Source organism: Amaranthus tricolor, chromosome 5 (genome assembly GCF_026212465.1).
Source record: "Amaranthus tricolor cultivar Red isolate AtriRed21 chromosome 5, ASM2621246v1, whole genome shotgun sequence".
NCBI lineage: Eukaryota > Viridiplantae > Streptophyta > Magnoliopsida > Caryophyllales > Amaranthaceae > Amaranthus > Amaranthus tricolor.
Genome location: NC_080051.1, coordinates 14,499,394 through 14,514,937, shown reverse-complemented (window position 1 = coordinate 14,514,937; position 15,544 = coordinate 14,499,394). Strand labels below are relative to the sequence as shown.

General features: G+C 33.3%; 1 protein-coding gene across 1 annotated transcript; it reads left to right on the top strand.

Moving 5' to 3' along the window:
- The first annotated feature begins 534 nt into the window (after window positions 1-534).
- On the top strand, window positions 535-8,015 carry LOC130813300 (ATP-dependent zinc metalloprotease FTSH 9, chloroplastic-like). The gene is made up of 13 exons (XM_057679108.1): window positions 535-1,695; window positions 2,975-3,040; window positions 3,139-3,273; window positions 3,364-3,429; window positions 3,760-3,945; window positions 4,053-4,139; window positions 4,214-4,327; window positions 4,425-4,549; window positions 4,632-4,740; window positions 5,831-5,956; window positions 6,442-6,762; window positions 6,843-6,966; window positions 7,474-8,015. The coding sequence occupies exons 1-13, from the start codon at window positions 823-825 to the stop codon at window positions 7,599-7,601; spliced, it is 2,460 nt and encodes an 819-aa protein (XP_057535091.1). The 5' UTR covers window positions 535-822; the 3' UTR covers window positions 7,602-8,015.
- Window positions 8,016-15,544: the final 7,529 nt, after the last annotated feature.

Here is a 15,544-nt window from a genome sequence, read left to right as displayed (position 1 = left end):
GTAATGTCTGTAAAGTCATTTTCATGTCGAATTCATACATTAAATCCTCCATTAGCAAGATTTTGGGAGTTTTACAAATGAAATATCGATTTTCTTGATAGTTTCTTGAAGATTTACAAAGATTTGTGAAGGATTGAATGTGAAAATCTTTGATTTTCTTACCTAAATGTTGAGCTTGAAATTTTTGCAGTTTTTATATTCATTTCCGTAACTAGCGCTTTCAAGTATGATAGTTACTATATTTTTCCTTTCAGCTACTTTTGTGAGAGACCGTCCTCTTAAAGAAACGACCTCAAAATAAGAAGCCACATTCTTATTTTCTCTTTAATGTCTACTATTAATTTGTATGATTAGACTATTTAGCTCATATATCTAACACGTCTCCCGAAGAGACCGTCTTTCACAACAATTTGTGTTTTTCTTTTCCTTATTTTTATATACTGAAAATTGAGCTGGGTTGGAAAGGAAGATGTGCTCTCTCATAATAAGACGGTCTCATCAAAGAGTAGGTTTTTAAAGTACTCCTATTATAAAATTTTAATAAAGATTCCGTGAACTCACACGACACGAGTTGAGATAATTTTTTTTGGATCAATTTACATCATAAATATAAAACTTTAAAAGACAAACAAATTAGAAATGGAGAAAATTTCCAACCTTCCAAATAATCCAAACTGTAGTTATTACTTCTATTGAAATATTGAAGAAACAAGTTCTTATTCTTTCTTCAACAGCTTCAAGCTTCATCATATGATTATTATTGAAGGTTTCATCCAAAATTCTCCAAATTTCTAGAGTTTTGTCATCTTTGTTCATACGAAAATGCCAGTAATTGTAGATAGACCTTTGATTTACACCTTAAATCCTTGCTATAAACCTAATTATTACTGCCATGGATTAAGCTACTTCTGTTCATCTTCTTTTTCTAGGGTTTCTCTCTCCAATTTCATAAGACATTCATCATCACCGCACACTATGTATCGACAAGTTAGGGTTTCAATTTACAGAGATTTGTACAATTCCTCTTTAATTCGAAAGAGTAATTCCGGAATTCGAGCAAATAGTTCTTGCGAACATGATTCAAATTCGACATCAAGCTCGTCATCATCGTCGGATAAAAGCGACACAAAACAAGTGAATAAAGAAGCATCAAACTCGACTTCTTCGTCGCAATCGTCGTCCTCCTCGTCAAGGAGAGAGAAAGAGGGAAAAAGTTGGTTCAGAGGTACCGGAGGAAAATGGCGATGGCAGCCATTGATACAAGCTCAAGAAATTGGGGTTTTACTTTTACAATTAGGGATTGTGATGTTTGTTATGAGATTACTTAGGCCTGGGATTCAATTACCAGGGTCCGAACCGAGGCCTCCGACGATGTTTGTTAGTGTACCTTATAGTGAATTCTTGAATAAGATTAATGGTAATCAAGTTCAGAAAGTTGAGGTGGATGGAGTTCATATACTTTTCAAGTTAAAGAATGAGGGTTCAAATGGTGCTGTGGAAATTGAGTCGAAGGGGAGTGAGAGTAGTTTTCAGGATTCAGAGTCTTTATTGAGGAGTGTGGCGCCGACCAAGAGGATAGTCTATACTACAACTAGACCAGTTGATATAAAGACTCCTTATGAGAAAATGCTGGAGAATAATGTTGAGTTTGGTTCCCCTGATAAACGATCAGGAGGGTTTTTAAATTCAGCTTTGGTAAGTTTGTGAATTAAGATTGATTATTATGAATGATTGATTATGAATATGCAAGGTATATGTATCTTGAGGTGAGCTGAAAACATAGAAATTCTTGTTTGATAACAGCAAATCAATAATAATACAAGTGAAATATACCTTTAGTAAAAATACGAAATGACTTAACTTTTATCTACTAAGATTTTTCAAAGTCAATGTGAATGAGATTGTCGCATTCAAAATTGAATTACCATCATAATATTATTGGTTGTTCAGATTGTGTTGAGAAACATTTTGATTCAAGGTTCAAGTGGATGAGCTAAATATGACCTTTTGCCATTACTTATTGGAAGTTACAATTTCTATTTGATCGAGTTGTGATAAACTATTCGAGGTTAATGCTTATTTGGACTTAGGCGCCTATGCTTTCAAATGATGGTTGTGATGGACGAACCCTTCTTTTGCCCCCTTGGATTTTGGTCATTTCACTTTGGTTTAGAACTAATTGCATAGGTTTTAAAGTATGATTTATTCTTATCAGAAGATGCCATTCGTTTAGATGCGACTGAAGTACCAGGGATAAATTTGTGTGAAGGTCATTGTAAAAGCCAATGGAATTCACAACAATGTCAAAACCTTGATCCCAACATTATCAAAAAAATCCAAAGAAAAAGATGTTATAAATGTAGACCTTCGTAGTAGGTTGGGGACTTGGCATATTTCACAAATGGTTAAAAGTATAATGGCTCTGGAAACTGGTATGACCAGGCGGTTACTCTAATTTTGTTATCCAATATAGGATAGATGTTTCTCTGATTGACATTTTTGTTGCGGCCAAGGGCTCTTAATTTGAAGTGGACTTTGATGGAAATCCTTGATATTTTTACAATCATGGAATCATAATAATACACCAGAGTTCACTTTCTCGTTAGATATTAAGATTTGAGTAGTATAGACTATAGATCACGAATGAAAGGTTCATCTATATTATGCAGACTGCATGGACACTTCCTTTCTGTGACAGAATCAGACTCTACTGCGTTATGCGCTGAGATTATATGAAGTCAGGATTCTTCTAAATATATATCCCTTTTGTTCGCTTTTGAAGGGGGGATTGCCGCATATGCTTTTATTTGTGCTATTACTAGTTTATTCTGTCCATTTCTTTCAGTGTGAGCTTTCTTGGATAATCATAATGAGATTCCTCTGGGCTCTTTTCATATCTGCAATATGTTTATTCTGGTTTGTCAAGGGTTACACAAAACTACTTGCTTGTTTTTGATTTCAATTACCTTTGCAGATAGCCTTGTTCTATGTTGCTGTTCTAGCTGGACTTCTCCAAAGATTCCCAGTTAATTTTTCACAGGTGTGCTACTAAACTTTTCCACTCCCTCCTCCAGAGAGGGTTATTTCTGTAAACTATGTTGAAAATTTCTGTTGGTTTACTGGTTCCTACATGTACAGCATACAGCGGGTCAGCTTAGAAACCGTAAATCAGGGAGTTCTGGTGGTACCAAAGTATCTGAGCAAGGAGAAACCATCACTTTTGCAGATGTTGCAGGTGTGGATGAAGCTAAAGAGGAATTAGAAGAAATTGTGGTAAGTGTTTTGGTCTTAGGCTGAAGTTATTGGTGCGTGATATATTATTATAATTATGTCAATGTTGGGCATATTGTTGGCAATGGACAGGAATTCTTAAGGAACCCTGACAGGTATATACGACTTGGAGCACGCCCGCCTCGGGGTGTTTTGCTGGTAAGGATGATTTAAGTTATGGCTTATAAAGATATAATTTTTACTTCCATGTTAGAGTCCTTTTAGAAACAACTATATTTACTGTGTTTCGACAAACAAAGATACACAATACAAGGGACCTCTGTTTAATGTGTTAGTGGCATTGGTTGGAGCCATCATTTCATATCTTGCAATGTGCTGCCTTTTGTTTTTTCTAATATTTATGGAATCTCATATAAAAGAATCTTGAACCCGGTTTTTTAATGCTTTCTTCTCCACTTGTTTTTGAAATAGTTTACTCTAGCTACATTTTTCTTGATTTATAGAGGATTGGCTTTATTTATTCTGCAGGTTGGTCTGCCAGGGACAGGTAAGACTCTTCTGGCAAAGGCTGTTGCTGGGGAAGCAGAAGTTCCATTCATTAGTTGTTCTGCTAGCGAATTTGTTGAACTCTATGTCGGCATGGGGGCATCACGGGTGCGTGATCTCTTTGCTCGTGCAAAGAAAGAAGCACCTTCAATCATATTTATTGATGAGGTTAGACTGAAAGCATTATTATTTAATAAGACTTAGATCTTAATTTTATATTTTTCTTTGAGATCATTGATGTGTAATTGTTGAGATAGTTTCTTGGTTCTTTTTAGATCGATGCAGTTGCTAAGAGTCGTGATGGCAAATTTCGGATAGTGAGCAATGATGAGCGAGAACAAACGCTAAACCAGCTGCTGACAGTATAGCCTCTACTGATTTTTGCAATCCTTTTCAATCTGAATGCTTTATCATTGGTTGATTTGGGTCTTTGCAGGAGATGGATGGATTTGATAGCAATTCGGCTGTAATTGTTCTTGGAGCAACTAATCGTGCTGATGTCTTAGATCCTGCTCTTCGTAGGCCTGGGAGGTTTGATCGAGTGGTTATGGTCTGTATTCGGTTATCCTTGATTTATTTCGTGACTTTTATATGTGTGAAGTTCTTTGACCATAATATTTACCCACATTATATAACCTACTAAATAGGTGGAAACGCCAGATAGGATTGGAAGGGAATCCATATTGAAAGTGCATGCTTCGAAGAAAGAGCTTCCTCTTGGGGATGATGTTGATCTTAGTGACATTGCTTGTATGACTACTGGTTTCACAGGGTATTAACACGTCTCAGCTCTAATTTCATCTTTGATTTCAGAAATTCTTTTTCTTAATGCAATTTGATGATACATATTGCAGGGCAGACCTTGCCAATTTGGTAAATGAAGCTGCTCTGCTGGCTGGTAGACAGAATAAATTTGTTGTGGAGAAAATCGATTTTATACAAGCTGTGGAGCGATCAATAGCAGTATGTCTACATTCCTGATTACATATGTTCCTTTATGGTCTGTCTGCCTGTCTTTGCCCACGGATGTCTTAGATTTCTTCTCGTATTGTTAAAGATATCTTTGAACATCTATCTGATCTGTCTTTCTTTCCACTGCCCCATTGCCAAATGCAAATTCAGAAATTCTTAATTTGCATCCTTCTCTTCGGTACCTGTATACTTCATTACTCAATGGTAAACCTTAATTCACTCATGAAAATTTTGCATATGTGAAGTTCATGTGAAAATTGAAAGATGTTCTGAAGGACCTCAATCAAATTCATTTGATTGTTGTAACTTGGAAGGGTTTACTATTAAGTTATAAAAATTTGTGCATTTACTCTTTTGTATACTTTCTTATTGTTGACTCAGAAAAGACTACTTATTCAGGTTGAGACTTCTACAAGTTTATAGGTTTTTAGGTTTTTAGGTTTGCAAACCGTTTTCAAACTCATTTGTGTTCAATAATGTGTTGTATTGATGTTCAACGTTAGGCTGTGAGGAGTTCAGTTGAGTCTGACATTTTTGGATTGAAGGAATTAGAGGGTAAGAAAGAGGAGAGATATGGAGGGATGTAATTTTCTTTGTTTGAATACCACTTTTGAAGGGGAGATATACAGAAATAAAGGATTCGTAATTTGGGAAAATAATACTTCCTCTGGTTTTTAATAGTTGCTATAGTCATGTTCATCAACCGATCTTACTTGGCATATACTTTCTCTATATAAAATGTAAAATATAATCAAGTGGGATTTTGTTTGATTCGTCTTAATGCTTATTTTCATAATATTAATATTAAATTTTAGAGTTTTTTATCATATGAAATTAAAGATATTAAAGATTTAAATTGTGCACTGGATAGCTTGAAAAACGGAAATGTAGCAACTATTAAAAACCAGAGAAAGTATTTCTTTTAGTCTTCTTTCTTTTCCTTACTGAACAAACAAAGAGATACTTTCCCTAGTATTTAATACCCTTCCTTTCCCTTCCCTCCCCCTTCTCTTCCCTTCTCTCTTAAATTCTTATTCATACATAGCGTAAGTGAGTCAGGATTTATATTTTTTGGTTGCAGGGGATAGAGAAGAAAACTACGAAATTGCAGGGAATTGAGAAGGCTGTTGTTGCTCGTCATGAAGTTGGCCATGCAGTTGTAGGGACTGCAGTTGCAAATCTTCTTCCTGGACAACCTCGAGTTGAGGTAATGAATCAAATTCTTGTTCATGTGTTGTTACTTTTAAGACGTCCAAAGTGAATCTGATTGTGGATGGATTTGGCACATGGCTACTCTGTTTTTAGTTATTGCTTGTCTTAGTAATTTTACTTGCACACTTATAGCAAATTTGATTATGCGCACTTTAAGAAAATCTGATTTTGCAAGTGTCCTGGCTGAGAAGTTCATAAAAAGTTGACATAGGTAGATTTGATTAGTTAATTTTTTGGCTTGGGGTTGTGAAGATAGGAATAGATAGCAGGTTTTAGATGTGGCGTTATTAAAGTTTGTTGTTCAAATGAAAGGTCTTGGTTGCTTATCTACATAATCATTTACTGCAATTAATTGTTTTTAATGTAATGAATAACTTGCAATTGTCATTGTTGGTTCTTTATGATGAATCTTTAAGACTAGATAGATGCATGAAGACAAGTTTGATAATACTGCTTCCTTTCTGGATTTGCTGTTAGCAGAAGTTGAGTATATTGCCAAGGTCTGGAGGTGCATTGGGTTTTACTTATATCCCTCCCACAAATGAAGACAGATATCTTCTTTTTGTGGATGAGCTTCGAGGGCGACTAGTTACACTTCTTGGAGGTCGTGCAGCAGAAGAATTCGCTTATGCAGGACGAGTGTCAACTGGTGCACTTGATGATATCAGGAGAGCTACTGATATGGCGTACAAAGCAATAGCAGAGTATGGTCTTAGCGAAAACATTGGTCCATTATCTTTAGCAACACTATCTGGTGGTGGGATTGATGATTCAGGGGCTGCTCCTTGGGGAAGGGATCAGGTTTGCTGCATTCCCTGTGAAAAATGGTGGAATTTTTTTCTTTTTTAGGGGTTGCATTTAACTTAAATTATGTTATTCAGGGGCATCTTGTTGATCTTGTTCAAAGAGAGGTACAAGCACTTCTGCAGTCAGCACTTGACATGGCATTATGTGTTGTACGTGCTAATCCTAATGTTTTGGAAGGGCTGGGTGCTTATTTAGAAGGTATTATCTCTACTGCCTACCTTTATTCTGTTTATCCTGATATTTGGTGTAAACTTCAGATGGAACGGTTAACGCATCGATTCATAAAGATTTTTCATACTTTGTGTTCTGTTATGTCAAATGGGATTCTCTGTTAGCTTTTTGCACACATTGGTGTTTTTATCTGTTAACTTGGGCTTGAATGATACTGTGAACCACTAAAACATCTTTTTGTTCAGAGATCCTTCAAACCAAGTATTGTGGACTTCTGCTTCTTGTTAGCCTTAAGAGTCGGGGCTAAAAGATTGGTTTGGCATGCATATTTAAATATCATGACCCAATATTTTCATGATTCTTGAACTGTTTTTTTTCGTTAAATTTTCGGATCATTTGTCTTACTTTGTTGCTAATTGCCTTTTTTTCCCTGATTATATTCATTGATCAATCATTATCCAAAGCATCTAATATACGCTTACATGCTTAAAGGAGTACTCTAATCTTTTCTACAACTTTGTTTCTTCTTTGCAGCGAAAGAGAAAGTGGAAGGCGAAGAACTACAAGAATGGTTAAAAAAGGTGGTTGCACCAGCTGAACTCTCAGTGTTCATTCAAGGCAAGCAAGAGGCTTTTCTCCAACTACAACGAGTGCCTGAATGAGAGTTACAACTTTGGCATTCAAAAACTCGGATGCAAGAATTGGTTGTTTTATAGGTACTAGTCGACACTTGATTTGCCGTTTTACTCCTGTATACACACACCCTTCTCTTTCTTCCAGGGAAATGCATTTTTCTGCATAAAACCGACATCAACTTCCTCTGTAACACTTTAAAGGGTTGAAATTGGAAGCATTGAAGCACTGATGATTGCTTAGAAGACTGTAAAAGAGATGAAATGGACAGTGCTGTAATTTCATTCACAAAATGATCAGCTTTGTATGATATCTAAATTTTTCTGTATATGTAATTATTTATTTCAGGAAAATATAGTTTGATACTATGATTGTAACCTGTGCTTTTCTGTATATACTTAGCCCCATCTTTGGAAATATCATTTATAAATCAGTTTCAAATCCTTTTCTTCTTTCCTGTATTTTGCTGGTCTGTACTCTTGACAATTGGAGTTCTTGTTATATGTCCAAAAAGAAAAAAACGTTTCATCATACAAGTATTTTCTTAATCTAATGCTATCAAGTAATTTCTTATTTTTGAGGTGTGGGGCTCACATTTGTGGACAAGTTTATCCTTAAAAAAACAAACAAGTGGGTTTGTTAAATAGGAAGTGTAAATAATTTGAGCTATTTTATTATAAATCATTAAAATACAAATTTTGGCTGTTAAAGTTAGACATAAAATAAAAAAAAGAAGAAAATTTCGAATGTTCTTTCACTGATAAACTGGTAATAAGCTTTAAAGTATACAGTATACACTTATTTAGCTCAATTATTTTAAGTGTATTACTTATTTTTCTGCACTCTTATTTGTGATTCTTGGTTTGTCCCATACTCTACAAAGAACACTTATAAAAATAATTTTTTTGTTTCATACTTCACAAAAAAAAAAAAAAAAAAAAAAAAAAACTTATACTAAACAAAGAGCAACCCCAATCATGGTTAAGAAATCATCAAAATAATTTTTTTTTGCCCAGCTCATGGTTAAGAAAATTATCTCTAACCTACTCGTGATACAATCTACAAAAACCATCACTTTGTTCTATTTTATCTTATTTTTAAATATTATTTTTTTTAAAAACTAATTATGGCGATATAGGTGTCTACTTAGAGGGGAAACATAATGAATTTTTATTATATTTTCCTTCATTATTATGAATTATGTAATTCAGAAATAAACTTGTATGTAATATGGGATCCACTCATGGTCTGATCATGAAAAACTACATGATGGTTATTTTGTTCAAAAATCATTCCATGGTTTTTTTTATTAAATTGTTGGATATAGTGTATCCACGTGTTTATGAGGAAATGTGCTTTAATATATTTAATATTTTTTTAGCAGGAATACAAGAAAATTCACAAAACATTAGGGCTGGCAAAAGCTGACCCGACCTGCCAACTTGATCTGAAACCGATCCGAAATTAGCGGGTTTGGGTTTAGATTTTTGACCCAATTAATTAAATGGGTCAACCCGACCTGATCTGTTTATTAAATGGGTTAGGTTCAGGTTGAATTTTTAAACCCGAAAAAAACCTGTTTAACCCATTTATTAAATGGGTCATTCAGGTCAGGTCGACCCATATTAACCCACTTGGGAGTTGGGCCTGCGATATTAACCCATTCCTCTTCGCTCTGTTCCATTCAAAATCATAAACCCTAAAATTATCTCGTGGTTTCGCCTTCCTCTGTTCCTCATTCATTCCTCTTCAGTCTTCTCTGCGCAGCGCCTTCCTCATTCCTCTTCTCTCAGTTCTCTGTGCGAGTGTGCGCCTTCCTCATTCCTCGTCTCTCAGTTCTCTGTGCGCCTTCCTCATTCCTCTTCTCTCAGTTCTCTGTGCGCCTTCCTCATTCCTCTTCTCTCAGTTCTCTGTGCGCCTTCCTCATTCCTCTTCTCTGTGCGCCTTCCACTTCGTCTTCGAGTGCTTCGAGTCTTCGACCTTCAGGCCTTCCTCTTCTCTTTTCTCATTCTTTTATTTTTATTGTCCGATTTTTCTGATTTTTTTTGTTTGATTTTTTCTGATTTTAATGTTCATTGCTGTTAGTCCTGATACTGCTATTTTCATTGTTCTTAATGCTCGATTTTTTCGATTTTGTTTGTGTTCCATTCCACCAAATCCTGTTACTGCTATGTATATTGAGTTCTTTGTGTATTTTCCTTTGGAGTTTGCTTTTGTATTTCCATTTTGTTGTTCTTGGGAGTAATCATGTCAATTGATGTTGTTAAATTGATGATGAATCAATTGATGATGTTGTTAAATTAATTGATGATGAATCTAAAATTGGGTTAAGTGATGATCCCATGAAGATATCATTGCACAATGAGTCTGATTTGAGTAAAAATGGGAATAGAATATTTGGGTCAAATGGGTCAAATGACCTGAAATATATGGGTTTAATGACCTGAAAAAAAAAGCAGGTTAAATGGGTCATTAGCAGGTTAACCCGACCTGCTACAGATCAGGTCGGGGTTTCAATTTTTGACCCATTTAATTAAATGGGTCAGGTTCAGGTCAAGGGTCTATTGACCCATTTATATATGACCCGAACCTGAAAATAACCCAACCCGACCTGTTTGACACCTCTACAAAACATGACATAAGTTGGTAGGCTATAAGTAATTTGGTGAAAAACCGAACACCGAATCAAAGCAAATTGAATAAGTAATTTGGTTTGACTATATTTTAAATTGGAAAAATTACCTAGAATAATCCAATATATTCGTGATTTTCCTACAATAATCCCACCTAGTGATTAACCATGATTAATCCCAACTTTGAGACCGGATGACTTGCTATATCATGTTTTATTTTTTTTTATAAAAAGATAAATTAAAATAAAAATGTCAAAAAAAATGTTAAAAAATTGTTCAAAAAAATTTATGATTTTTTTATTATTTAGAATTTTTATGTAATTTTTCAAAATTTTTCTCTAATTTTAAATTAATTTTCAATTTACTTTTTTTAGTGAATTACCTACTATAGCAGGTCATTGGGTTACCCAAGTTTACTCTAGGCAATTACCCCTTAAAGTTGGGATTATTCATGGTTAATCAATAGGTGGGATTATTGTAGGAAAATCACGAATAGGTTGAATTATTCTAGGCAAATTTTCCTTTTAAATTAGTTTGGTTTGGACTGAATTTTAATTATAGTTCGGTGTTCGGTTTGGACTCGGTCTAGGGTCCAACAAAACTGAAAAGCCGAAAAAACCCTAATGGTAAAGGCATGTTATATCTTCCATTTGATTTGTTTGGATTTTTGCCCTTATTTTCAGATTTTTGTTATAAGTTTTTTACTTGTTCAAATTAAAAACCCTAAAATTATTAATATCTATTTAGGAGCTTTAGAAAGAATAAGTTTGAAACAATACATGCAAATTTGATTATCGGTGCAAAATATACAAATTGGTGCAATTCGGTTCAATTTGGATTGGTATTTTAAAATTCGATTCGGTTCAATTTGGATTATAAATATTATGATTTGGATTTGGACTGAAAATATCAAAACCAAATTTTATTCGATTTGAATTGAATTTGTATCGAATTCAAACCAAAAACCAAACTTTCACCCCTATAAGTTGGTCGGCGGGGCAGGACATATGTTTGCATGGCACAATAGGCCTTTTGCCTGTTTTCCTTCGCGATTTTCTTGTTTTGTTTTCATGTAGGGTTATTCATCAGCATATAAGGTATTTTTTGTTTTTAAAAATAAATAAAAAATACCTTATATGCTGCTGTTCTCAAAAAACCGCAGCATATAAGGTATATTTATTTTTTTTTTAAATGCGCCTCATATGCTGCACTAGTCTTCATGAATATACGCATATGCTACTATTTTATTCTTGATTCTTCTTCTTCAAGTTCAAAAACCCACGAACCCACGACACATTTCTTCAAACTGCTACTATTTTTTCTTCAACTGCTTCTTCTTCTTTTCTTCTTCATCCTTCTTGTTTCTTGTTTCTTCTTAAAAACCCACGAATTGCTACTGTTTTATCTTTCTTGTTTCTTCTTAAAAACACATGAATTGCTTCTTCTTCTTAAATACCCACGCACAAAATTGTTCTTCATCCTTCTTCAAACTTTTTGTTGTTGTCTTCTTCAAGCTAATCCACAAATTGCTACCGTTTTTTAGGGCTTAGTTTTTGTTAAGGTAATATATCATTTTAATTTTTTTAACATTTAACTTCTTCAAACTTCATTGTATTTTAGAGCTTAGTATGGTTGTGTACTAATTTTGTTTGTGTTTTTCCATTGTAGGTTACATAACTCCATTGTAGAGCATTATCATCTAAATACCAAGGTAGTTTCTAATTATATATCAAGTTTTGTTTTTAATATTTTTATGTGTTTGTAATTATTGATGTGATTTTCTTTATGAATTTAGTTGTTTTATAGTTTGTATAATAATGGTTAATTTTGGGTTGTATTAGTTTTAGAAATAATTAGCTAGAGTTAGTTGAATGAATGTTGTTATTGTTATCTATATACATAGGGTTGGTTGAACAAATGCTTTTATTAGAACATACATATTAATATTATTAGGGTTAATTAGGATCAATTACTTAGTTTTAGGGTTAATTAGGGTTAAGTATATTTTTTGATTTATGTGTATTAATTTTATTTTGAATCAATTAATCACACTAATTAGGATGACAAAAGATCGTTCTTGGATGTATGGAAGCATTGAATCGTCGGAATTTATTGATGGCGTATTAGAATTTTGTAGTATTGCGGTTGAACATCAAGTTAAGACGAGGGAGTTGGTTTTTGTTGCCCATGTGTCAGTTGTGGCAATGTATCAAAGGTAGATAGTGTTGATATCCTTAGGGAGCACATACTTCGACGTGGGTTTAGGCCTCAATATCATGTTTGGGTTTGGCATGGTGAGGAGGGAGTTTACAAAGAGAAAAGTGTTGTTGAGGACGTCAATAATGTGGCCGATGTAAATGAGGATGTAGTAGATCATGTTGATGGGTATGAGACAGATGAAGAGAATGTCGATGAGGATGTGGATCGTTTTGATGAGATGATGGAGGGAGCCGAGATTGAGTTAAGAAAACGTCCTCGTGTTTTTGACTTGTTGACAGAGGCTTCTCAAAAGCCTTTGTACCCTGGAGGTACAAAGTTCATATATATATATATATAGATATGTATATATATATATATATATATATATATATATATATATATATATATATATAGATATGTATATATATATATATATATATATATATATATATATATATATATATATATATCTATATATATATATATATATATATATATATATATATATATATATATATATATATATAGATATATATATATATATATATATATATATATATATATATATATATATATATATATATATATATATAGATATGTATATATAAATATATATATATATATATATATATATATATATATATATATATGTATTATATATATATATATATATATATATATATATATATATATATATATATATATATATATATATGTATGTATTATATATATAATATTAGAATATTAGAATATCTTAGAATAATATCTCTTTGATTTCTTGCATTATTTTGTATATCTTTGTGATTATGTAGAATATTAGGAAAATATTTAGTTTCCCAAAGTATAATGGCAATCTTGTATATATTGACATTAATCTTAATGAGAAAGGCAACCCGAGTCATTCTTACATGGTATCAGAAGCTTCGGTTTTTGATCCCGACTCTTTTCTTTATTCTTTCTCTCCCATGGCCTCTCCTACCACAACCAAAGGTTCGTTTTCTGAAAATTCCGTTCATTTTAACAATCACGGCTCTTCCCACCACCGTGGTGGCCACCGCCACACTCGTCGTGGTGGCCGGATCCACCGTGGTAGCCACCATGGCTCCGCCAATGATTCTGCTCCCTGGCAGCCGCAGCAGCACAGGCTAAAGTCTTCTACTCCTTTTCGGCCCAGCAGATACTACTCAGGCCCATCAAAGGTAGATAGTGTTGATATCCTTAGGGAGCACATACTTCGACGTGGGTTTAGGCCTCAATATCATGTTTGGGTTTGGCATGGTGAGGAGGGAGTTTACAAAGAGAAAAGTGTTGTTGAGGACGTCAATAATGTGGCCGATGTAAATGAGGATGTAGTAGATCATGTTGATGGGTATGAGACAGATGAAGAGAATGTCGATGAGGATGTGGATCGTTTTGATGAGATGATGGAGGGAGCCGAGATTGAGTTAAGAAAACGTCCTCGTATTTTTGACTTGTTGACAGAGGCTTCTCAAAAGCCTTTGTACCCTGGAGGTACAAAGTTCATATATATATATATATATATATATATATATATATATATATATATATATATATATATATATATATATATATATATATACATATATATATATATATACATATATATATATATATATATATACATATATATATATATACATATATATATATATATATATATATATATATATATATATATATATATATATATATATATATACATATATATATATATATACATATATATATATATATATATACATATATATATATATATATATATACATATATATATATACATATATATATATATATATATATATATATATATATACATATATATATATATATATATATATATATATATATATATATATATATATATATATATATATATATATATATATATATATATATATATATATATATATATATATATATATATATATATATATATATATATATATATGTATATATATATATATATGTATATATATATATATATATATATATATATATATATATATATATATATATATATATATATATGTATTATATATATAATATTAGAATATTAGAATATCTTAGAATAATATCTCTTTGATTTCTTGCATTATTTTGTATATCTTTGTGATTATGTAGAATATTAGGAAAATATTTAGTATCCCAAAGTATAATGGCAATCTTGTATATATTGACATTAATCTTAATGAGAAAGGCAACCCGAGTCATTCTTACATTGTATCAGAAGCTTCGGTTTTTGATCCCGACTCTTTTCTTTATTCTTTCTCTCCCATGGCCTCTCCTACCACAAGCAAAGGTTCGTTTTCTGAAAATTCCGTTCATTTTAACAATCACGGCTCTTCCCACCACCGTGGTGGCCACCGCCACACTCGTCGTGGTGGCCGGATCCACCGTGGTAGCCACCATGGCTCCGCCAATGATTCTGCTCCCTGGTAGCCGCAGCAGCACATGCTAAAGTCTTCTACTCCTTTTCGGCCCAGCAGATACTACTCAGGCCCATCATCTTCTCCTTCTCCTAATTGGCATAATTAGGCCAGTCATAATTGGGCCCAGCCTGCTGTCCCTTTTCCCCCTACATCTTGGGCTCCTCCTCATTCTTACAATAATGGGTATTCTGATGGTCTTCTTGGCCCACAACCGGCGCAAAGTTATCACACCGGGACTAATACTTCTATGAATTATATTTCTACGGACATCGATCATGCTATGAACATTCTCTCTTTATCTACTCCGAATAAGCAATTTTATATGGATACCGGTGCCACATCTCACATGACTCGCTCTCAGAGTACTTTACTTCCTTATTTTCCTTTAAAGCATCAATTCAATAATGCTGTTGTTGTTGGTAATGGTAATTTAATTCCAGTTCTTGGTCACGGGCATATTTCTTTTCCATCTTCCCAAAAATCCCTTATCCTCAAAAATGTCTTACATGCACCTAAACTTATTAAAAATCTTATTTCCGTTCGTAAATTCACTCAGGATAATATGGTTTCTGTTGAATTTGATCCTTTTGGGTTTTCTGTAAAGGATTTGGCCACGGGGAACATCGTTTTGAGATATAATAGCACGGGTGATCTTTATCCTTTTCCTTCTACTCATGGAGCTTCTCCTTC

What these genes read in the sequence shown, in the direction of transcription:
- LOC130813300 (XM_057679108.1), top strand. Translation starts at nt 823, where the DNA reads ATGCCAGTAATTGTAGATAGACCTTTGATTTACACCTTAAATCCTTGC. An exon ending in CGCCTCGGGGTGTTTTGCTG is followed by an intron (nt 3,430 to 3,759) that starts GTAAGGATGATT and finishes TTTATTCTGCAG; the next exon opens with GTTGGTCTGCCAGGGACAGG. An exon ending in CTCCTTGGGGAAGGGATCAG is followed by an intron (nt 6,763 to 6,842) that starts GTTTGCTGCATT and finishes TATGTTATTCAG; the next exon opens with GGGCATCTTGTTGATCTTGT.